The 25,232-nt window shown below is 33.3% G+C and overlaps 3 protein-coding genes and 1 long non-coding RNA gene across 5 annotated transcripts; 2 read left to right on the top strand and 2 right to left on the bottom strand.

Moving 5' to 3' along the window:
* Positions 1 to 1,960: 1,960 nt before the first annotated feature.
* On the bottom strand, positions 1,961 to 7,330 carry LOC106316568 (Fanconi anemia group J protein homolog). The gene is made up of 24 exons (XM_013754458.1): positions 6,851 to 7,330; positions 6,710 to 6,785; positions 6,565 to 6,629; positions 6,424 to 6,471; positions 6,256 to 6,347; positions 6,030 to 6,174; positions 5,869 to 5,930; positions 5,717 to 5,790; positions 5,570 to 5,640; positions 5,386 to 5,473; positions 5,241 to 5,307; positions 5,053 to 5,148; positions 4,853 to 4,961; positions 4,623 to 4,716; positions 4,419 to 4,502; positions 4,188 to 4,344; positions 3,963 to 4,120; positions 3,842 to 3,886; positions 3,733 to 3,761; positions 3,543 to 3,664; positions 3,417 to 3,464; positions 3,192 to 3,316; positions 2,469 to 3,110; positions 1,961 to 2,393 (listed from the first exon to the last, which is right to left on the bottom strand). The coding sequence occupies exons 1-24, from the start codon at positions 7,246 to 7,248 to the stop codon at positions 2,313 to 2,315; spliced, it is 2,976 nt and encodes a 991-aa protein (XP_013609912.1). The 5' UTR covers positions 7,249 to 7,330; the 3' UTR covers positions 1,961 to 2,312.
* A 3,234-nt stretch (positions 7,331 to 10,564) lies between these two features.
* LOC106317736 lies at positions 10,565 to 11,312 on the bottom strand. The gene is made up of 4 exons (XR_001265223.1): positions 11,227 to 11,312; positions 11,028 to 11,152; positions 10,824 to 10,903; positions 10,565 to 10,745 (listed from the first exon to the last, which is right to left on the bottom strand). It is a non-coding gene; the product is annotated as an uncharacterized LOC106317736 (long non-coding RNA).
* A 6,162-nt stretch (positions 11,313 to 17,474) lies between these two features.
* Positions 17,475 to 17,840, top strand: LOC106317726 (probable mediator of RNA polymerase II transcription subunit 37e). Its single transcript, XM_013755490.1, has one exon. The coding sequence runs from the start codon at positions 17,475 to 17,477 to the stop codon at positions 17,838 to 17,840; it is 366 nt and encodes a 121-aa protein (XP_013610944.1).
* A 3,277-nt stretch (positions 17,841 to 21,117) lies between these two features.
* On the top strand, positions 21,118 to 24,735 carry LOC106317364. 2 transcript variants are annotated; one of them, XM_013755191.1, is made up of 5 exons: positions 21,118 to 21,466; positions 22,661 to 22,771; positions 23,999 to 24,039; positions 24,143 to 24,218; positions 24,491 to 24,735. In XM_013755191.1, the coding sequence occupies exons 1-5, from the start codon at positions 21,236 to 21,238 to the stop codon at positions 24,593 to 24,595; spliced, it is 564 nt and encodes a 187-aa protein (XP_013610645.1). In that variant the 5' UTR covers positions 21,118 to 21,235; the 3' UTR covers positions 24,596 to 24,735. The 2 variants fall into 2 exon arrangements, with proteins under 2 accessions (XP_013610645.1, XP_013610646.1); XM_013755192.1 differs by lacking the exon at positions 22,661 to 22,771.
* Positions 24,736 to 25,232: the final 497 nt, after the last annotated feature.

Genomic DNA, 25,232 nt, shown 5'->3' with positions numbered 1-25,232 from the left:
CGTAAAGGCGCGGTCGTGTTGAGGAAGGCGCGGTAAAGCTCATCGTTCGGCTACTTGGTTTTGTCTCCGGGAGACGGAGGTTCCTCCAGCTCCGTCGACGCCGGTTCCTGTCCCCGAGAGGTGGAGGCTTCGTCAGCTCTGCCGTCGTCGGTCTAGATCCCGGGGGGTGAAGGCGTTCTTTGCCTTGCCTCGCCGACTTTTGGTTCCCTAATTCCGTTTTAGGGTTTGGTTTTCTCCTTCATTTTAGTTTTACGCTTTTGGTCTGGTTAGGGTTGGTGGAGATCTCGTTGGAGGACGATCGAAGCTCGACCATGGTTAACGGTGATGGTTCACGTGAAGCTTTCCTCTCGGTGATTGGGATGAATGGTGACGGATGAGATCTCGAACAGTCGATTGATGCTCTCCGATATTGGATTCACTTGAGTTGAAGATGTTTGCGGTGGTGATGGGGTGGAGTTAGTGAGCTCCGGTGGATCCGGGTGAATCGACGGTTGGTTACCCGGTGGTGTTTCGAAGTGAGGGCGACGTCAGAGCCGCAGCGTTTGTCCGCGCGGTGGCGGAGCCTCGTTTGTCTCCTAGGGTTCTCGTAGTTGGGCCTTGGGTCCAGATTTTTGTTGTATTTTGGCCCGTTTTCTTGGGCTTATGTATGTTGTATTGTAGGTTTTTAGGTCCGTTAATCAAATATCTATTGATGGAAAAAAAAAAACCCACCTATTTACTGTGTATATATATATATATATATTTGTGTTTTTCCTCGTCCAATTAATTTTTTTACAATTCTGTTTTATTTCATTTTTTGTTAGTTGTCAAATCCAGGCGGTTCACAAACTCAACGTATGAGCATACTGCTTCACTTGTCGAAAAAGAAGAGAAATTTGTCAATGTGTAAACTGTTCGAAATTAAATTACACTTTTTGGCAGTTGGGGGCAATTGGTGAATTTATTTTAATAAACTTTTCTTTTTCTTTGGCATACTTGAGAAATAAAAGACTGCAACAAAAAATGCATAGACCAAAAAATTTCTAAAGGAGGGTTATGCTTAAATCCAACATCAAATGATAAAATGATATATCTGGAATTATTTGCCTTTGTAAAATGCGAAAATAATCTTGTAAAGCACATCCAGTTCCAAAATGAAAATGATATTATCTAAGTTATATGTGTATGTTTTTGACATCTGATAGCAAAACTAGCAAGGTGGGATGATCCTTACAATAGAAAGATAACACAATTGACATTTGAACATTTACAAGAAGTCAAGAGTTACTTATGCGTTTCATTTATTATCACTATTGTAAGCTTGATGGAACTAATTTTGTGTTAAGCATACCTTTCTCTTGCTTGTGAGGCATGGACGGACATTACATATTTGGATAACCAAGTCTTCCTATATTCAATATTCAATATTCAATCCAAATGATTCAAACATTTTAAATAAAAATGACAAAAACTATTCATTTGAAATTTGAATCATATAAGTTCTTGATTATTTATAAGTTCTTTATTATTCTATCAAATAATTTTGCAAAATTATTTACAATACTTTATAAATTATCCAAAGTATTAAAAAATAATGTATGTTTTTGTCATTTGGACCTATAATAAAGACTGACAGTCTTGCATATACTTTATATATACACTCAGAGCTCATTCATACCTTGGACGCAGAATACAAGGGCGGACAGTATTCCACATAGTGGCCAAGAACCGTTCATATGGATTATGCGGAGTTACCGGTTTGGTTTGCAGAGTCTTAGTTGAGTTTGTGTATGTTGATGCAAAAAAACATATAATAAAGAAGATGAAAAACTAATATTGTCACCAAAGAAAAGTAAAAATCTTCTGATTTCATAAATGATAAGAAGAAGAGAGTTTCTTTGAGGCAACACCCAAAGTTATAAGGTGGTCAATTTGCCTCTAAAAGGTGGGCATTTCCTATGTATAAAAAAGAATGCTCCCATCCAAAAACCCTTGGAATGCAAATATATGCTCTACACAATCTGGAAGGGATGCCGTTTTATATAAGCAAACAAGATGGAGTGTATTGCTTGCTAGTTAACACACTATCCAACTGATCTTGTTCTTAATGATAGATGGAATCTAGGGAGAATCAATTTCTCATAATCACTGAAAAAATATAAGTAAAGATTGGCAGAATTATAGGTCACACCTCCTTATGATGAACCAAGAAAATGTAATGCATGGTCAGTTTGCCTTGACAACTCAAGAAACCGTAGAGAGTATCATCAACACCAAAATCCCGAGTTCGCGGAACCTGTTTTGATCTCTTCTTCCCAGCTTCAGCTTCTCTATCAAGTAACTTTGTGCTCCAACAACGTTTCCTTGATTGCAGCATCACCCATGACATTTAGATGATCAGAAAAGAACAATATCTGCAAAAAAAGAAGAAGTAAAATTAGCCAATCAAACTAATCATAAAAGAGGGGATGAATGGAGTTGAAGCTTACTTTGCTGAGAAAGTGGACATTTGATGAATCAGTAGCCATGATTTGCACTCCGAGACACGTCGTGTTTGGGACACTGCAGAAAGGGCAGAAGATGGTGTTGAAAACACATCCATCTTGCTCGCACCAAATCCCCTCATCTTTTGTGCAGAGTCTCTGGTCAACCGAGGAGCAATCTGTCACGATAACTGAAACGCTTGTTGGCATTTCAGATCTTGATGTTTCTTTCAGGAGAGACAGTAAATACTTCTTGGATGACCGAGTCACCAAGCAATTTAGATATGAAGAGCCATTATTATCTGGGTGACCTAAAGGGCTTCTGCATAGCAAACAAGATATCTGCACTCTAGCTCTTGTTTCAGTGCTGCTGTCAGATCCAAACTCAATTCTCCTTGTGATTATGTCATGGTTGTTTTCTTTTTCAAGGTCAATAACGGCTGCAGAGCTGATAAACTTTCTTCTCTTCAAAGCATGGGAACTAACACTCGGTGGCCCCCCTCGTTCTAGAGTCAAACCACTGGAGCAAGAAAATGGACTGGATGCTGAACTACCATTGATCACAAAAGATGTTTCAGGCTCAGTTTGGACCACACACTCAAGGTCGATGACTTCTTTGTAGCTTAACATCTTACTTTCAACATGCTCCTGCATGCATGTAGTTTTCGCTTTTAACAATTTTATTGATTTATGTAATAATAAAGAGTTTTCAAGAAATGGAAATGAGACCTTGGCACTGGGAAAAAATGATTTCAAGTCTTGCATAGATTCTTCAAAATTATCATACAGTTTGATAGACTGTCTTAGCCACTTTGAAATAGACACTCTGTTCCTTTGTTGTCTGTATCTCTCATCTGGACAAATCAAACACAAGGAAATGAATTGAAATAAAAAAAAGAGTGGAGCGTTGACAATCATCATATTTGTATATATTATTAAAATCTTCATAGATACCCAAAAATATGATGGCACCATAATCAAACCTATGCCGAATACATCTCCCTATACAGATGAAAACACCATGTTAGATTGGAATAAATAAATAAAAATGAAAGAAGACAAAGTTATCACATCACACACCTGCTGCTTGATTTAAAGCACGATACGCTTGTTGGCAATACCATTCACCCCCTCCAAGAAGGTTTCTAGATGATTTGTACGTATCATTATAACTTCTCTTTAGTCCGACTAGGACATCATGCCTGGACAAAAAAAAAATGATCAGTTAAGAAAAATGATTCTATAGGAGGAAAGAAAACAGAAGTCTTACAAGTTTGGAAATGGAATGCCAACGATTATCTGAATGCAAAGCATCAAGGTTTTAACAGCATAAGAATCTTTATTTATTAAATAACATTCTATTGAAGTTGAAAGGATACCACAGCCCTGGCGTTGTCATCACTAAAATCAAGCCCTTCAGAAACCTGTGACAAGTGTAGACTCAAAATCGACATGTGAAAGATAGAAACTATATATACCCATGACAAGATCGTCACAAACCTTTCCTCTACATACAGCAAGAAATGCTCCTCCTTTCTTGGAATCAACTCGAGTCCCTGCTCTCCTATTTCTTCCAATCAATCTATTTTTTCCGCCTATACAATCATAATATCCCTTCAGGACATTCTCAAACTCCCCCGTTGCTCCTCCTCTTGGCTCTGCGGAGAGGGATTTAAGATTTTTCAATAACAACAACAAAAGTGTAGGAACATTCTTTTTACTCACCAATAAAAATGTCTTTTTCCAAGCGGAGCCGAGACCATTGACCAGTTTCACGCCAACGCGTACAGAGTTTTTCCATAAGCTTATAGCTTGGAAAGAAGACGAGAGAGCCACCTGGCACAATAGAGCAAATCTCTTCCAATGATTTCCCTAGAGCATCCTTCAAACCAAAAGTAAGGTATCAGAGAACAAGAAGAAAACCATTTAACAATGATTAAAAAAATGCCCAAGTACCTGGAACGGATATTCATCATTTGTTTTATAACTTGCATTTAGAGGTTGATTATTAGGACCACTGAAGATTCCAGCAGCCCACACCTGCAAAAAAAAAAAAAAAGATAAAAAAGAGAAGAGAGCGTGGCTGTTAAAATCATACATTCAGTTCTGGAGACTAATGCTACTAAGTGGATATTTATCTCTCTTTAAGTCAGAACGAACCTGCTGATTAGCATCAACCACATGTGGAGCCTCCAAACAAGCGCCAAACTGCATCCCAAGTTCAGATGAGAAAGAGTCCATTGGTGACAAAGTCCTGCAATATGATTGTATATTTGATGACAATTGTGGTTTTTAAACCAGACCTTATAGAGTGAGGTAACAAAAAAGAAACAGTTATTACTTGGAAAATGATTCTTAGCAAAAAGTAATAGATACTGCTGCTTGCTTACCCAGATGTTAAAATAATGGATGAAGAAAGATCAACTATGGCTTTGAAAACAACAGATGGATTCATGCACCACAAACTCAAAGTATGTGTCCACTTCCCAGAAGAATCTCCTGCATGCATCCCATTAGCTAGAGTAACAACAATGAACACATCTTTGTATTTTTTACATTATTCGGATAAACAGAAAATTCACTTTGTTACCTCTTTTAATAAAGCGTTGTAAACCCAGTTCGTAATCGAGGGTGTGACTGTGACTTCCATCTCTTGAAAAGAAGTATCCAAGTGTAACTAACAACTCTGCATCATAATTGTACCATAAGCTCTCATCCTCAAAGATAATATATTACAGAGATCGATGATGCTTAGTAAAAGTAACAAGAAAAAAAAACCTTGAAGTGTGGAGACAAATATCCCACTCAAATGAGGACGTATTTCTTTCATTGATCTTTCGATTGCCTTGACGAATAAGGAACAACATCACATTGAATCTTCGTATAAAAGCATGTGGAAGATAACGTAGAAGAAATGACTTACATCAATTAAGCAGTTCGATAATTTCCGGAAGCCTTTTCGAGTGATATTAGATTCCTCTAGCTCCCTTAAAGCTTTGTCTCCGGTCCAGCTGATAAATAGCAAAAATGATGTATGAATTGAGTAAATTTCATATAAACTAAAAGTTAACCTCTATGAATATAAATGCAGTTTAAACCCTACTTACCTAGAGAAATAGTGTTGAGGATCACGTTTTGCTAGGGAGTCCTTTCTGCTTCCAATCCAGCTTATCAATCCCTAAATATACATAGAAAATTCTCAGTTTAGTCTATCAAAGGAATATTATTATCTTGAAGATGATGGATGACTTTACGTCTATAGCATCACACACGGGTTGATATATCATTGGGATCGCCAGGCTTAGAAGTTGTAGTTCACTCTGTAATTCTGCATGACATCATGAGTAGTTAAGTAAAATGTCAGTGAAAAAAATGCATTGGTAATAGATTTGAGTAAGCATGTAACTGAAAAGAGTCTCTTCTCCCAAGTCAATGCTGCCTGCTTCACGAGCAATGTCTTCCATATTGCTGTACACAAACAAAAGTGTTTAGTAGACAACCATCAACACCACCAAGCATTGCTAATAAAAATTTGAAAACTTAATTATATATGTACTTGACGCTTACTGTGCTTCGTCAAAGATTATAATGGCCCCATTCAATTTGTCTTCAAGTTTTTCTTGTCGAATGAGTTGGTCAACTATATAGGAATAAGGGCAAAAAACAATTTGTGCCCTCTCATACATGTCCCAGGCAGCAAAGTATGGACAACCTAAAAAGAGAAGACTATATATTTGAGATTTAAGAAATAATAAATAATAATAATAAAGAACTTTAAAACCAAACGTATAACCTCTAACAGCATATCCAATTTTGACAAGATCTTCAATATCATGAACTTCATTTTGCTGAAGTGATGGGTGAGCTACAATATCATCTTTGCCTCTGGATGTTAAACGAAAAGAAACGTGATTTGAGGAGCAAAGAGGGAAAAAGAAAATAAGTTGAGGATTAAACTTACATGAACTCGGGACATTTTGGTTTATTTCTATCTTTTATGAGACACCGGCTACAAAAAAAAAAAAGAAAAGAGAATGCATGTTATGTTAGATAGCGGAGAGCATCTGTGCTGAAAATAATAATGAGAATGACATTTTTTTACCATATCTCGTCTAAATTAGGTTTCCCCTGTACACGACGGTTGGTGCATGAACGTTTACGTGCACCCTAGTAACTCTCAACAAAGATGAAGGATAACACAATTAACAGACAACTTTTCTTAGTTAAAAGATTAAATATTGACATACCAATACAGCCATGGGCACTCTGTAAGCAGTTTTGCGATACTCACGAATGACTTGAGTGATCTGAGCATGCGTTCGTCTATGACACAAACACAAAACATAAACTTTATATATTCAACAAAACTAACAATGTGAAATGCTTACGAAGCATAGAATATGGTAGGAACTCTTGGAGGTTTTTCGACTTCCACCACATTGCTAGGTTCTGTTGAGGGTGGTCGTGTGACGTCAGGTGTGAAATGACTTCTTTTATGAGCCGAGTTTCCTTTAGGAAAGCGCGATGCATAGCTCTGTTGCCAAGCGAGAACCGAGCAGAGCAATGAAAGAGTTTTGCCAGTGCCAGTGGGGGACTCGAGAAGCGCGTGGCATCTACCGTCTCTCTGGGCTCTATCAAGGGTAGATATGACACGGCTCATGAAAGCTAGCTGTGTTCCGTACGGCTGATAAGGGAATCTCACTTGGAGTCCTCCGATGTGGTACACGTTTCTAGGGTTTAGGGTTTCTTTCTCTTCTGATTTGCTTAAGCTTGCTGGGGAAACCATAGTGCTAAGCTTTGTGATATGCTCAGCGGTTTGTGACTGAGATGGAAGAAGAGAACAGAGGAAGAAGAAAAGAAGAATCGTGTGAAAGAAGGAACGTAGAGAGAGAAAAAGAGTTAGATTGTTTGATAGCCTTTCCCAAATGCAACACACTGACTAAATATACTAAGGCTAACAAGCCAGCCCAACTTAAGAAAGCTAACAGCCCAACTTAATAAAGCTAACGGCCCAATAATTTTTTTTGAAAAAGAAAATTCGTAGATGTTTTTATTTTTACCATAAGGTATTTAAAAATTTGAAATATTTAACTACTTTATACTAATATTTCTATTTAAATACCTTTACAGAATTTTGGTTAGATATGAAAGCAAATATTGGGCCATGGCCGAATCTTTTTTCGTTATTACAGCTTCGATCATTTTTTTAATTGATTAACTAGATTCTGACCGGTCTTTTACTTTTTGTTTTACATTTTTTTTGAAATTTAATTTTTATATTTATGTTTTTAGTCATATTTTTGTTTTTTTGTATAATATTTTTCTTGAATGATTAATAATTTTTTAAAATAATTATATTAAAATAGTTGGACCACACCTATATCAATAGGTCATGTTCATGTTTTAATAGAATAGATTGCATTCTCTATATATGCACCGAAAACTCTGAAATTAGTAGTGATTGAATATACATTATTCTGTCTAGTTGTAATTTTAAATACAATTGTACCTCTATTCTATCTTTTTTTTTGATCAAAAAGTCTTTAATTAAAAGTAAAAAATTACTCAGTTGCAGTTACAAAAACAGAGAAGCGAAGAACGTTCAAGGCTGACTTAGCAAGGGAGTCAGCCACATTGTTTGCTAAACGCGGAATGAAAAAGTACAAGATAGATTCGAAAGATTGCGCCAAGATTCTGATATCATGGAGGAGACCTTTCAGAACTACATTCTGGTCTTGGGACTTCAAGAGCATTATGAGGACCTTACAGTCATAGTAGACATGGAGTCTTCTGACGTGGGAAGAGAGAGCCGCAGTCAATGCAGCCTTTACCGCCAAAGCCTCAGCCACAAGCGTACATATCAGTAATAGATTGCAATTACACATTATATACAAACTCTATATGCTGTATATATTGACCATTCTTCTTTTTTTCTTCCAAAACCCCTCTCGATGTGCAAAATCAAGCATGTACATCTGCAAAACAGCCCACATATCATCATTTTTTTGGATCGACGATTTATTTTCCCATGAGAAGTATCGTTTCCAAACTATTGGCTCATTCTATATATCCCAAAAAAATTCCAGATGTATTTCCATGAAACTTAATTCGGTATTGGTTAAGGCAATTTTTGGTACAATTGCGAGACCAAACTATCAAACTCAAAAATCCGAAACCGATTTGAAACTAAAAATTAACCCAATATTGACCCGATCCATTGGCCCACTCTGTTTAAAATCCCAAATCGAAGCAAGGACCCTAAAATCGATTTATCAATTTAGATTCTATTCTCCTCAAATTTCCTAAAGTGAGAGTAATTGAGGAGTAATGTTTGGGTCTTCCAAAACCGTGTCGGGAGCTTCTTGTGGATCATCTAATGGGCGTCGAAGAAGATTTGTAGGTCCCGTAGAATTGTTGATGTGGCAAATCCGTCGTCCCCTTGATGTCAAAATCGAATCACAATCCTCTCAGAAGATACTTTCGATGTGTGTATGCTGCAACGAAGAAAGATAATTTTGTTGAGTTTCATGATTAGTTTCAGAAAGGTCAATTTTAACTCGATTATGATGAATGAGTAGTGCTTTGTTGTGTATGTGTAATACTTTGTTTAGCTAGAGAATGATGAGCATATACTCAAGTGGATTGATGAGGCATAATTAGAGGAGATAAAAGCACTTGAAGGCAAAAATGTGAGAACTGAGCAAGAGATTGCAAAAGCGAGTTTAGTCGTTGGATGTATGATTGTGGCTGGGTTAATGGTGCTATTACGTCAAAAGATATTGTAATTGTGTTCTAAAAAATGTATTTGGTTTGGTGTAGTGAACTTGTTTGTTTCATTTAATTGTGTTATTGATCGGTCTTTGTGGATTCACAAACGATTTTTTATGTCCAAAACTTGTGTCTTTTATGTGTTCGAGTTGGAAGTTTGGTCTTTATGGTATTGTATGGTCTTTGTGTCAACACAAACAAGCACACGAAGGAGCATAACCCGAATCCGGCAGTCGCACAAGAGACAGCCACGACCGCCGGAAAAAAATGAAAGACATGAAGTCGAAAACCCTAGACGGCGAAGAGAGGTGATCGGGCTAAGAGAAAGTTTTTCTTTTCTTTTCTTTTGTATGTACTAGGTGCGGAATCCCCGCGGTCGTTGATGGAAATGTTGGGTTATGTAATGGAAATGAAGATGGTGTCCTTTCTAGTTTTGGTTTGCATGTGAATATTTGTTATCTTATAGGTATTTGCTGAGGTAAAGAGTTGTGGTAAAAATGTATATTATTCTTTGATTATGACTAATCTTTTAGCAGGTGAGTAGTAGAAGTTTGGTGTTTTTTTGTTATTTTGTATATAATCAAAGAATATACATCAAACTTTTTGCGAATGTAGGGACACAATGTAAAAATCAAAGAAATGTAGAAATCATTTGAAAGTTAGTGTGAGGATTTGTAGTACTTGGGCCTGTTGGGTTTAAAATGAATTAAAGTTTTTGACCTAAGGAAAGTTTAGTATTGGGCAGTTATCGCTGAGCCTGTAATCTGAATTCATAAGAAAGAGGAGCGAACAGTTGTAGAAGAAGTTGCCGCCTGTGTGAAGCTCGGGAGAGTCCCTGGTATTGCTTGGGGTGCCAGTGTTCGATAGTTTTTTGTTTAATGGGAGTTGTAGATAAATTAAGTTCGTGTGTAGCTTTATATGTGAGAGTTGGTAACTTACTCTGTTTTTGGCGAAGGTTTAAACAATGAAATTTAAGATTGATTAATTTACTGTGTCCTTGCAGAGAGATATGGTTTGAGTTCTGCGACTGTTGGAGTTGACGATAATGTCTGTTGATATTTGAAGGAATGGATGTTATTTTCAGCGATATTGTGTAATGCTTTAGTTATTTTAATTTGTTGGTGTTTGTTCGATAATTTTTCATTTCGCTAATGTTGCACAACACTTTTAACTTATCTTTGTATATGAAATTCAGGTGGAGATATGTTTGGAATCATATATATTTTCATGTTCTCGTAGAAAGATTTTTAAAACATAAAAAAACCCATTATTTAAAATATAGCATATCAGTAATAAAGCTTTGTTATGAAACAATAAATTAGAGTTGCAGCTGATGTGTGTCTTCCAACAACAACTGACGGAGATGTTGTCTTTATTTTTGCATCCTCCTCATTAGTTTAATCGCTAGAAGAAGGTGGGAGGTGTCCAGCTTCAATGTCATCTCCTAGATTTGTGTTTTGAATGGGCTCGCTTGTCTGAACACATGTAAAATGGTAATCTTCTGCAATTCCCAAGCTGCAATGAGGCAGGTTGTTTGAATTTTTTTCGTTAATTAAATCATGTGATCGGATGTTAAAGTGTTTGTGTTGTTACCTTCTTATGGATTCTTCAATGGGGGTAATGTTTGTATCGAAGTAATAATTGGTGGCTGCCGTCGAGCTGAGACGAACCTACTGAAATAGGCCAATGTGAACAATTTGATTATAATAGTGTAATTTAAAGAACATGAACTCATGCAGGTGGCTCAAATTATGAACAATTTATATATTTTTAAGACGCAGAAAGAGATGACTTGACCTCCAAACAGCTGTGGTTTGGTTGTGGTGACCAACATTACAGAGTGTCTGTTACCCTGGGATTCAAGATAGACCTAAACATAGATGCAGCATTCTCCCGTCAAATTCAAGAAGGCCGTCACACCACTGCAATTAAAAAATCTTATAAGGTGGGCTAAAATGCATGGTTGAGAAATATTTGTTTTCTGTTGTTTCTTTACCGATCAATGAGGAGACAGATCATAACGTGGGACCTGGCTGCAGGTTGGTGATTGGCACGACGAACGGGGACGAAGCCATGGATGAGTGCATTCTGAAAGTAAAAGCAGAAAACATGAAAAATGAGGATCCGTATAATCGAATCAAAACAATTTTAATAGATTAAAGGCGACCAACAATAAACTCAGGATCTGTACCGAGTCGGAGAGAGTCGAATGTTGAGTGGCGGGCGTCGTCTTGAGCAACCGGAGCAGCAAAGAGAGACATAATCGATGATATTGTATAAGGTAACCTTCTGAGAGAAATCGATAAGTTTTTTTATTGTGATAATTTATCCTATATAATGAGATTATTGGGTGGGGTTATGAATGGGAACCATTGTAAAGATGGGTAGCTGTAGAGGCTGAATGGGAGTAATTGATTTGGTAAATCGAAAGGTTTCTCTGTATTTTGGAGTGCATCTATGTTTGAGATATTTTTGAAGTGAAGAAGTGAAACTGTAGAGCTTCCTTTAGAGAGGAAGATTACGAACGGAGAAGGCGTTTATTGAAAAGACAAAGGAGAAAGGTGAATTTTCTTGATCTGTCTGAAGCAATGCATGCACCACATGGGCTTTACATAGAAAACACATGAGAGGAAAAATTACGACTCCTTCAATTCAACCCACAAAACCCATCTCTACACACGACACTCATTAAAACGCAGCCCATACGTAACGCAACCCATATGTAACGTGACCCATTACAACATTTTTTTTTCTGAGTGGGACCCACATCATGAGATGACGTGGACACCTTTAGGAAAGAGCAAAAACTCCTCTATTATAATATAGATTATTGGTTTTAAAATTTTAATTTTACAGATACTGTTTCTTTTCTTAAAAATTACATATTTCAAGAGATCTACTGTTTAATGCTACGTATAGATCAATTCGGTTTATCTTTTTATCAATCAAATTTAGTGTTGTACAAAAAATATGATGTAATAAATAATGAAACGCTAGCATATTTTCCCATCTTTTAAACAACACTAGCATACTTTTTATATATGATATATTAGTTTAAGAAATAATTGAATTAGTTTTTACATAACACAAAAATATGTCAGCATAAAGTCTATAAATTTTAATATATCCAACGGGGTATTATGCTATGTACATTTCTAAGCTTAACTTATACTAAGAGTTATAAAATAAACTACAATATAGTCTCTCCGTTTCAGATTATTAATCTGTCGTTGTAGGGTAAAATTTTTGTTTCAAACTAAGTGTCGTTTTATAATTTCAATGCAAAATTTATTGATTTTATATTTTAATCTATTTTTTTGTTGGTTGAAATGTGGTTAGGCGTATTAGTAATGATGTTTTTATCTAGTAAATATACAAAATTAAATATTTTTTTTAATCTATGTGCCGAAGTCTAAAACGATAAGTAATCTGAAAGGGAGTGAGTAATTAACTATTTTAGTAATTAATATAATGGGAATTTTAGGTCTGATTGGCTGTCGAGGTAAGTAGCAGGATCAAAGTGATTTGATTCGATAAAAATGATTTAAAATAAAATCCTTAACAGATCAATAATTTGTGTAATATTAAATCATATACGAGTAAAGATAGAGAAGAACTAGACAGAGGGTGCTATAATGCAGTAGGGGAAATGCATGTGCACACAATCTACAGTAGATATTATTTCATAATTAATTAATTTTTAATAAATCTCATACTCTCTCCACTATGCTCTGTCTTTTTTGGTGTTATCCTCTCTTAATTACTCATCAAATCACTTCTAATCTCAACATAATCCCCTGTTGTGATGCACTTCTCTGTCTTTAAGTTATTTCAATCATTCAGTTCATAATTTTTTAATCATATGCGTATATGTACAATATATGTATGTATATATGTACATATTCTTGTAAATTAACCATTCCATTAAATGGTTCGCATTTACATATGCATAATTTTTTGCAACCCTGAAAATATGCTTTTTCGCAGGACCTTTTAATGGGAATTCGATGTACATGAGAAAATTATTTTATATAAACTTAAACATTAATCATATTTCAGGTTATCGAATTATATGTCAGCCCTTGTGTTAATTTTTCTTTTAAAGTCAGGGTCACGCACATGAAAAATATTCATCGTCGGCATATGAACTAACAAGTGTCATGTAGTTAGTGGTCTATTCAAAAGTGACACCTCGTTGCTACATTATTATAATACTCGTCTTCCCTCGAAACTCTAATTAAGGCTAAGACATGTTCGAGGTTCACATTATTCACGAGTTTGAACATTATATGGATAAAAAATTGTAGCCAGACAAGCTGTATTATTTTTCTTTCGATCGTTACTGAACGTAGCATTGATAAGTAAAAAAGAGTAGCATTGATAAGTCAACTAAAAGACCTAGGCTAGAGGTTTAACATTCACTCATTTCCAATTACTCTTAATTTAGTTGACAATTGATTAATAGACCTTGAAAAGAAAAATGTAGCTCTAAATAGTAGGACTGTAAGAGTTGCAAAACGATTGATATAATGATTATTGCTGAGGGTACAACCTGGGATACAAATTTTTTTACCTCAATGAATGCGCGTATACATGGTGGCACCATGGTAGTAATGTGTTTCTGGCATGCTCTTAAACAAACCAAAAATACGACATGGGTTAGTAGCTATGTATTAATCAAAAAAATCTTTTTAACTTAACTTACTATGGAAAACACACGTTTTAATGACAGATAAATCAATTTGTAAATATATTGAATGATGGAGAAAACCATTTTTGATCAACTAAATATTGTGTGTTTTGCTTATATACGTATTATTAAAATAACGTTTTATTCACTCTATATTGATTTTCTGTTAGTGCTCAAAACTCAGAAAGGCATATCCACAATATATAGAGCAAAACATCGTCTTTTACATCGATGAATAAACTAAATAAGCGAATATATTATCTGTTTTGTAAGAAATTTAAATGTTCAGATGTGTTAAATATTAAAGAATATCAAGATTTGATTAGAGGTTTGCGATTTCATGGGACAATTTTAAAATACTAGAAAAGGAATTTCCTTGCTTGTTGATGAATATATAAATTAAATTGTGCTCATCACTTGGTTTTTCTCTCTCTTTTCTGCCGCAAGAATAAATCGTTTCAGAACAATTATGATTTTTAAATGGTAATGGGACTTGGTCAGTCTTGCATTTGCATTACAGACTGGGTGACAAAGCAAATAAAAACATACTGTATAAAATAAAATTAGAATATGAAAAAATGATAAGCCACAATCAAATCATGCATAAAACAGCTCAACGATAGATGGTAACATCAGATTCCAATATTGCTGCAAATTTGAATTTGGAAAGTTTGTTCATGTAATTGGTAAACACATGTTCCATATACCACATAAGCGTAAAGTTATCAAATACTAGTTTGATTTACTACTTTTCAAAATGCCATCATTAACCATTATATTTACTTTAACCATAACCTTTAATTTTTTTTCGCTTCCCGTAAGTGAATTCCTACAAGTTTGACCTAAAATATTTGAGAAGTAGTAAAAAAAAAATTGCTTATGATTTTTCTTGAAACTACTAATTAAAGAAGAATTATTAAATCTACACATATAAATAAATCTAATAAAATATTATGTCATTAATAAGTGAAATTATTCTATTTAACATTACATAATTATTTTATAGTTAATAATTATTTTCGTTGCATTTCTAAAATGAGAAAAAATAAATAAGAATCACTTTTGATTTCTTAATAATCTTTTCAAGATTTTTTTTTCTTTACAACCGAGACTTAGTTTCTGTTAGCGCTACTTCTCGCTATAAGATCTAGATATGTTTAATTCGAATCTGTCCAATTTCGATTCATATTTTAAATTGTAGATAAAAGTTTATATATTATACTAAAATTACATTTATTCGGATTTTATCTGAAGTATATAATATTGTCATTTTATTTAATTTTTAATCAAAACTTATATATGCATTTAATTCTCTAATAAAAATTTCAAAATTTAATTATATAATTCACTAAAATACATGAAATAATAATATATTTTTCTTATTAAAATTTTTATTGTATAATTTTAGATATTAATATGAAAAGTCAATAGTGAAAAACAAAAATTTATTAAAATTGTAATTAATAAAAATAATATTGATAAAATCTTAGTGATGGAAACATGAATATGTATATATATATATATATATATATATATATATATATATATGTTATTATGATCTAGTAATTCAAAGTCTTATGCATATTTATTTTATTGATAATTAATTTACAAAATTTGACAGGATGTTTTTCTTTTGCTCTTTGAAACGGATATATTTCAGTCACATAAACTTTTTTGAAAATTTTGTACTGTTTTAGCTAGTATTTTGCCATTTTGTCGAGAATACAAAATTAACAAACAAAATTAAAATTATTTTTTTTATTTATAAATCCTCAATTAGGGTTGGGCCGATATAAAGATAATATTTAGTTATAGTGTTTAGTTAGTTTTATTTATATATTCCAATCCGTTACAAAAAACTCCATATTTTAGAAAAAAATTGTTTCAAAAAGATACACCTTTTACATTTGCAATGCATAAATTAATTGCAAATTGTAAACTTCAAAAAACATAATTGTGTTTATTAAAATTTTATTGGTTAAAAATTGTGAAAAATATTTGATTACTGAAAATCATGCATTAGTAACTAAAATCTGAAATATTTTTTTAATAACTGCGGAAAACATAAAACATACATCTTCTAAAACAGGGGTAGTAGTTATTTTGAGTTCCTCGATTAGCACCCAATTTTGTAGTATCTTTATATATAAAGAAGAGATTGTTTCTCTCCTGTGAGGACACGTTGGATGACAGAGTGGAAATATGAGCTCTATGGTGTAGACACGTCAGATACAATAGTCATCGTCTTCGACTCTTCGAGATCTCTGTCAAACTTACTTGGGTTAACAAATCGTCACCTTCGTTACACATCTCCAACATCACCCATCTTCCTCCATTATTGCGCTCTAAAATTAAGGAACTTAAAGTATTCAACTCTCTTCAACTTCTCCCCTCTCCCAAACTAGCTATATAAATCAATCATCATCGACCATGAGATTGATTCTTTACATTGGTTCGATTGGATCTCCATCTCCCGATTTTTTTAATCTATTTCTGCTAAGTTACATTGCTTGCCTCAGTTCGTTACCTCACGAGCATATGGTCGCCGCCAAATTGAAGAATACCGGCTCGAATGCGAAAGAGATTTGTACTTGGGCTTGATACGCTAGAAGGTTGGCCTGTTATGTATCGTCTTCGTGACTGATGGTTGCGTCTATGACGATTCCTCTGGAGTCGTTTCGTTCTGGATTCATCTCCTAACATACGTTACCAGTTCCATTGAATGAGTCTTATCCCTCTTCCAAGCTCCACCTATAAAACAGTCAAGCCCTATCCCTTGAGAATCATTCGCAGGATTCTAAAAGTTTATGTATTCCGCTCTAATTCGAGAGTTTCTTTGAGATTTTAAGTTTTCGGTGTTGTTGTTCGGAATTGTTATGTTGATGGATCTTACCGGAGCATTCAGATCTTGATCCGGTGGGGTTAGGCTGTTCCCAGAAGCAACATGGCTTGAATCGCTTCATCTCGGCGGTGGCGACGAAGAGTTTCTACAACTAACAACTCAGCAACTAACAAAGCTAACTCCCAAGAATGACGGTGGTTTCAAGTCGTCGATTAAGCTTTCGCCTGCACAAGCGGTGGATATATCAGTGATTCGTCGTCATCGTTTTCTCAAGAAGCGGCCAACGGTTTAGATGTTGGTGAGTGCTATGCGAGGATTTTGGATGGGTTTTGTTTTTGGTTTTTATTGGATGGCTTTTGTTAGATACGCATAGCGTGCATAATCTTAGTAATTCATAGTTCTTCTTCTTATGTTTCTTATCTCACAGTGACTGGTGAGTGTCTGTGGAAGGATTTCACCATTTTTAAAGGCTTCAGAGAAAGTTTCAGTCGCTTCACATTAAACTAACTTTCTCAAAAACAATTAATTTTGAATAAGCTTTGTTTAGGAGTTCACCTCTGTTTTTAAACAGGCGTGTTTCTGCCTTCTATCTATCTGTCCCTATTTCAACGTGTCGTCAGTGGATGATCAGTCTCAAAGATAATAGAATTGTTATATACCCGCACGACAGGTATGCTGAAACTAGAGGCTGTAAGAAAGACGAGATCGAGAAATGGTCCAAGAGGCTGGGAAGTACAAGTCTGAGGATGAGGAGCACAAGAAGAAGGTCAAAGCCAAGAATGCTCTTGAGAACTATGCTTACAACATGAGAAACACCATCCGTGATGACAAGATAGGTGAGAAGCTTCCTGCTGCAGACAAGAAGAAGATTGAGGATTGGGTTGAGGAAGCAACCCAAGGGCTTTGTGGTAACCAGTTGGCTGAAGCAGACGATTTTGAAGACAAGATGAAAGAGCTGGAGAGTGTGTGCAACCCGATCATAGCAAAGATGTATCAAGGAACTGGTGGTGAAGCAGGTGGTCCTACAGATGATGAAGCTCCTCCTGCTGCTGGTCCCAAGATTGAAGAAGTCGACTAAGCTGGTTCTTTTGGAATTGTTTTCCCTTAATGTCTGGAACGTCTCAATACTAATGTTGTTTAGTTTTGTGTTTTGCTTTTTTTTTATAGTTACGTACTCTTATCATATGTGGAATTTGTTGCGAATTGAGTTGGGAGTTTCGAAGTTCAATCGCAGAAATTTTTGTTTAATTGGTCTCTCTCTGTTTTTGTGGCTCCAATGGCTTAATCTCTTCGAGTGTCATCTCCGTTCTTTCTCTTCAATCTTTTGAAGTCGAGCTTCATATTGTATCACATTTCATATATGGAGCCTCTGAATATTTTTTTTTCCTTGAACTTTTAAGCCACAAAATAGTTGGTTTATTATGCATATGGATTTCTCCGATGTCTTGACAATAGTGTTTGTTATAACTTACAAACAGACGCCGAACCAAATAGTTCTATCAACTTCCATCACTGTATCAAAAGATATGCTTTTACGGTGGAGTTAAAAAAAATATTACAAGCTCACATTTACATAAAAACTAAGCTATCCCATAATTTCTCCACCGAACAGAAGTAACGATCACTATTTTGATCTATATGGATTATGGACATATTCACTATCACGATTTTTAATGGAAACATTCATTATCACGATTTTTAATTTATTTTGAGGTGGTTATTTTTATTAACCAAAAGTGAAGATGCATCACCAAAAGTGAAGGATAGATAATGAATATGTAAGAAAGTGAAGGCCAAGGTTTAGGAAGCAAGCAGTGAGAAAGAAAGAGAAGTGTACGTAGCATAGTGGATGCCAGACTGATAAAACTTTAGAGTACACACAAGGAACATGCCTATGGAGCATTCAGCGAGGTATATATCATACTTTCTGAGACAAAAAGGTAAGAACATTACAAACATAGAACTGGTTTTAGGTGTGAGAGAGCTTCTTGAGTATGATGAATGTTATGCTCAGCAACTTGGAATGTAAAATAATAACATGAATAAAAATGAAAATTTTCTTATTAGTGAGATAAACCTATAATTTTAAATAATAATAACAAAAACAAATGATGAATATATATTAAAATCACTTTCAATTGAGAATAAACTAAATATTTTCTTAGTTTTTCATTTTTTAGTTATGTTTTGCTTCACTCTAACTTCATCCAATAAATTATTTGATATGAAGTGGTGTGTAACCAAAGTAAAAATTTGCTATAGAAGTATACTATTTCATTACTTTATAAAATACTATTTTAAATATTGTTTTAAAATATCATGAGAAAAATTCCTAACAAATAATTTTGTTACTAAATAGCGTTCAACAAAAGTTATAATAAGTTACAAAACATAATCAATAAAACACTAAAGTTTCTTTAATATTTCATTCCATATATAATTATGATCTGCAACAATTATATTCTAAAACATCTTTTTCCTGTTAAATTAGAAAATATTAACTATTATTTATGATATTAATAAACTATATATATAGTATTTTAACGTTGAGGTTTACTTATTTTATCAAATTATATTATATTTTAAATGATTTAACCTGGAGATAGACTAATTCATTATCATGAAATAAATCATTTGTGTAAAAATGTTTTAAAAGTTAAATATTCTTGAAATAAATTTAGTATTATTTATTTAAACTTTATATTTTATATGTCAAATTGAAATATAAATAATATATATAATGTATTATTACATTTTCTGAATTAGTTTTTGCTAATTTTGTATTTTCTACATAATAGAGAATATGAAGTTTACTATCATTTTAATTCCAACTAAAAATATTTATTATAAACAACAATATGATCTCAGATTTTTTTATTTGTTATTTGTCTATAATATCGTTTTCAATCTATAATGATTTTAAATGCTTCATAAAATTAATAAATTCATATAAAATAGTTTTTATCATAACTTCCCGCCCGTAGGGCGGGCCACCCCTAGTCTATATATATAAAAATATGTTCGCCTCACTCCTGTTGCGCCACGTCATAAAGTCGGTTCCTGACAGGCCGACACGTGTCCGGGTTGGATGATACTCACCGTTTCACTTAATCACAATTATTAATGGGGTTTTCTCTTTTTGTTAATAAATATTTCAGATCAGTGTTTTGTGCTTAACATAATTGGGTTTCTGGGCTCTAAGGTAACACATGAGGGAGTCCCACATGAGACGGCTTCTTCTCCAAAAATAATATCGACGAACGAAAGACAGATCTGCTGCGTTTTAACAACTCCGATTCAAACCTACGGCCAATGAAGATTTGCTGCACCGGCCACGCTGAATCCCGATCAAGGTCAGTTGGAAGGCGTCGTATTTGGCTGTTCGATTCCACTTCTTCTACCCTTGGTTGAATTTTGGAACCGTTATGGAAATCGGCTGGATTCATGCATCCTCAATGACTATCACATTAAATCATTCAATGAACCCCCTCATTAAAACATTTTAACTCAAATATAAATAATCTTAACATAAATAATCCTCCGACACCCTAAAATTCTCAAAACCATAAACATTATTATATACTTCTCTTAACAAAATTTTACAAAACATACATACAAACAGAATATACAATTACATCACAAAAAAAAAAGCATGAATTACTTTAGGAATGACTTCAAGTTTTGAGTCATATTCGCAAAAAAAAAAAATCTTAAATAAGTTAGTTTAATTAAGAATATTATAAAACAAAACATTTGAATTAAAATACATATTAAAAATATAATGTAATTTATCAGAGAATAGTGAAATTTATTGTCATTATAATTCAAAACAAAAAAAATAATTATAATGATCTCATAAGTCTTTCATTATTTTTTCGTTTATAATATTTTCTAATCTATCATAATTTTAAATTACTTCATAAATTATTATAAAATCACTTTTATTATAACTTTCCGCCCGTACGACGGGCCGGGTCTAGTATCATATAATTAATGTCGAAGTCTTCTTCGTTGGAACACATTCAAAGCAAGAAATATTTAAGAATGCTTAAGCTAATTATTTATAGTATTTTATTGCACAATCATTCTAATTAATAAAACTGCAAATTAATTAATTGAAAAGTAAAATAATTGAGAGTTGGAATATCAAAATAATTAAGAGAACAAAATCTATATATGTAACGTAATGTATTTGTGTGCGTGGCGTATCTATTGAAATCTGATCCAGCGATGCGTTTTAGTTATACTAAATGTTTTTAAATAAAAACATAAAATAAATATTAGTTACTAAAGGCTTATAAAAAGGAGATCACCAATTCACCATGAAAGAGATCTCTCGGATTCCTTAGCTCAAAGCCAACCATAACAAGAAAAATCAATCTCTCTCTCTAGAGAAGACTTTCTCTCTCCAGTTCTTGATTTTCCGGTGTATGTCAACACCGGATATTAAAAATTAATTCTGATCAAAGAAACATGGGAAGTAGTTTCTTTGGTAAACCAAACATGAGAGGATCTTCGCCGTCTTCATCGTCTCCAACATCGTCTTCTTCATCCCCGGCGACGAGAAGAGGGAAGAAGAATGGTTCCGAGAAGCCAAAGCAGCCACAGAGAGGTCTCGGAGTTGCACAGCTGGAGAAAATTAGATTACACAGCGAGATGAGTTGCAACAGCTTCGACAATTACAGTTCTTCTTTGTATCCTCAGGTAACATTTTACATATATATACATGCATTAACTATATAATCTCGTCACTGTTGATCGGGGCATGTTAAACATAGTGGTGATCATCGTACGTGTGGTGACCCTTTTGTGTTCATCGCATTCTTCTATCGGATCTATTATAGGAATCCGAGCTTTGATTCAGTGTCCCGTGAACTTGAGATGTCTGATTATGGTTAATTGTATGAAATCTAAAAGGATTTTAATTTCTCTTCTTGTCGTATGTAATAATTTCTTTAGATTTCACCTAAATAATTACAACTAACACAAAGATTACAAAACGTATACATCTTTACAAAAAATCATGCTCGATCTGGCCAAAAATCATTTTTCCAAGTTAAAAAATCAATTATCTATAATTTACTATATCTAACGATTATACGTAAATATAGTCGTATAAATTGTTTTTTTCTTTGACTTAAACGAGAAAAGAATTTGTCTATGTATCTACTATTGAAGATTACTCAGTTGAAATGAAATAGATTTCATATAAGTTATTATTCTAGGTCGTTGAGTTCTCGAGGGCACTCCTCTCATTTCTTAAGATAGAGTCCTTAAGATATACTTAAAGAAAATTAGATGTTATAAATGAAGGGGAAATTTCATGTTTACCACTTTCATGGTACCAATTTTTATTTTTACCATCACTAAAGGGGCATTTTCAAAAATAGCTTCTTCGTTAAGTGATAAAAAACTCATATACTCTTGTTCTTTATATATAATAAATTATTATTCAAATAAATAAAAAAAATTTATGTTTTCGAATTATACTTTTTCAAATTCGAACTTTTTTATAAATTTTTTTTTGAATTTTTTTTTGATTTTTTTTTATTTTTTCAAATTTTCTTTTTGAAAATCGAAAATTATGTTTGAAACTATTTTTTAAATTTTTTTTATATTTTTAAGTATTTATTTATATATTTATTAGAATTCTAAATTTTATATCCCAAAAATCTTACTCCACTTCTCAACTATAAACCCTAAGTGTAAATTAGTTAACCCTAATAGTAAGTACAAGAGTCTTCATTAATAGTGAGGGTTAAAGTGATTAGTGTAGAATTGAAAATGATATGTGATATTTGTAATAATTTTGTATTATTTGTCTATTTGATTCAGTCTCTTTCATAAGTATAATTTGCATATTAATTATTAGACCGTCATATGCGAATGTAAATGTAGGAGAATGTGAGGATGCAAGGAGAATATTCATCCATACCATCATCATCGCCATCCTTTACATATGTATCACCATCACCATCACCATCTTATGGCCTCTATCCAAATATGATGGTATATATATACTCTTAATGCTCGCTTTGTGTGCGATTTATACTTGATAATGATATTGTGTGTGCGCGTGTTTATAAAGAAGAATATCACTTAAATTCCTACTCTAACTTTTTTATATTCCTATTCTAACTTGATCTAGTTATTTATTTACTTTCTTTTTGAATCAAGGATTTTTAACGTTAAAATTCCTCAACTGAGTTTGTTTTGAGTAAAAACTCTCAAACTAAGTATTTAACGAAAAAATCCTCAAACTAACTTTATTTAATGAATTAAACCCTATCAGGTCATAATTACCAATACTATCGGTAAATCTTTACTTTAGGGGTTTCTACATTAAGGTAAATCTTTACTTTAGGGGTTTCTACATTAAGTAAACATAATTGAAGGGTTTTACCATTAAAAATAAAAAAATAAAAAAAATAAAATTTTATAATATTATCTAAAAATTAGTAACTTAAATTTTCAAAATTATCATTTTAAGTTTTTTTTTTGTAAATATATGAATTTGATGTGTTTTTAACATCAACATTATATATGTATAAATTAAAAAAAAAATTAAAACAGAGAAAATATAATAAAAATTATCTAAAGATATACCTCTAATAAAATTTTAGATAAGATATCATTTTTATTATATTTTCTTCTTTTTTACATTTTTAGTCTTTTAGTAATTTTATTAGAGGTATATCTTTAGATAATTTTTATTATATTTTCTCTGTTTTAATTTTTTTTTTAATTTATACATATATAATGTTGATGTTAAAAACACATCAAATTCATATATTTACAAAAAAAAAACTTAAAATGATAATTTTGAAAATTTAAGTTACTAATTTTTAGATAATATTATAAAATTTTATTTTTTTTATTTTTACTCCTCAACTATGTTTACTTAATGTAGAAACCCCTAATTTAAAGATTTACCGGTAGTAATGGTAATTATGACATGCTAGGGTTTAATTCATTAAATAAAGTTAGTTTATGGGTTTTTCCGTTAAATACTTAGTCTGGGGGTTTTTACCCAAAACAAATTTAGTTAAGGGGTTTTATCGTTAAAAATCCTCAAATCAAATATCACGCCTTAAGATATGAAATCTTCAACAAGATTAGGTCAATCATGTTTCCATCTATAACAACACTCTTTTCAAGTAATCATAAAACAACAAAGTGAAAAAATGAAAGGAAAAATATCAACTACTAATTGTTTTTTCCTTCTGTTATTGGCAGATAGATGCACATAGAGATCAATACGAGAGAGCAACCATGAGGTACATATAAAATCACTTTCAACTGTCCATTTTAGGTTTATGAATATGTTAGTATTTCGTTTGGTCCTAAATATTAATGACCTTTATGTTTTGTTCAAAACAGTTGGAACCCAAGCTACGGCATCTTAGAGAGCCACCATTATTTGGAACCAAACACCACCAGACATATATTGAACGGGGTTCTTATTCTATACCATCACACATAATAACATTTTCATTTGATCACATGATTATTAGTCTGTGTAGTATTATATACTTTCGTTTCACTCAATATTTTGGTTTTATTCAAATTATTTTTGGGTTTATTCTAGTTTAGTGTAGCCATGGTTCAATGCAGTTACGTCATGGTTAAATGTTGGTGAAATAACCTTGTTAAAGTGTTACAGCTCTGGTCGATTTGTAGCTAAGAGATCTAATCTAATGTTTTTTTTTTTGTTTTGTCTTGAAATAGGATCCATGTTTTACAAGGCGAAGTAAATCGTTGGGATCAGGAAACCAAAACTCGGGATCGAATGACAATCAAGAGCTAGATTTGGAGTTGAGATTGTCACTCTAATCATTTGTAATAGTTTGCTTATCATGAAATTGGAAACAAGTCGCGCATTGTGATTATGCCTTTTTATATATTCTCTGTTGTTTTGCTGAAAATAAAATCGAAGCAACAACAGCTGAATATATTCGGTTTGGAGGTATCTAGTTTATTTTCTTCTTAGGGATGATTTGACCGTTCAGTAGAAAAGGCTTTAAAGAATCGTTTGTAAACTCGAAGGAGCATAAAAATTAGATTATAAACCGTATATGCACTACAAGAAAACACGCCGAATTCCGACGGAGGTTCCGACGGACATCAATGTCGTCGGACATTTGTGACGGATTACCGACCAATTTCCGACCAAATCCGAAAAATTGAAGTCGTCGGAATTCCGTCGGCCATTTCCGACGGAATTCCGACGAAACAAGGGTCGTCGGAATTTTCCGACGACTTTTCGATGACATTCCGATAAAAAATGTAACCGTTGTAGTCGTCGGAAGTTCGTCGGTATATTCCGACGAATTTCCGACGACATTCCGATTAACAGTAAAGTCGTCGGAATTCCGTCGGAATTTTCCGACGAATTTCCGACGAACAATGTGACCGTTGCCGAGAAATATATATGACCGTTGTATAGCCGTTTGAGATTGGACAATACCGA

Source organism: Brassica oleracea, chromosome C9 (genome assembly GCF_000695525.1).
Source record: "Brassica oleracea var. oleracea cultivar TO1000 chromosome C9, BOL, whole genome shotgun sequence".
Classification (NCBI taxonomy): domain Eukaryota; kingdom Viridiplantae; phylum Streptophyta; class Magnoliopsida; order Brassicales; family Brassicaceae; genus Brassica; species Brassica oleracea.
The sequence above is the reverse complement of the archived record's forward strand: the minus strand, read 5'-3'. Positions and strand labels throughout refer to the sequence as shown.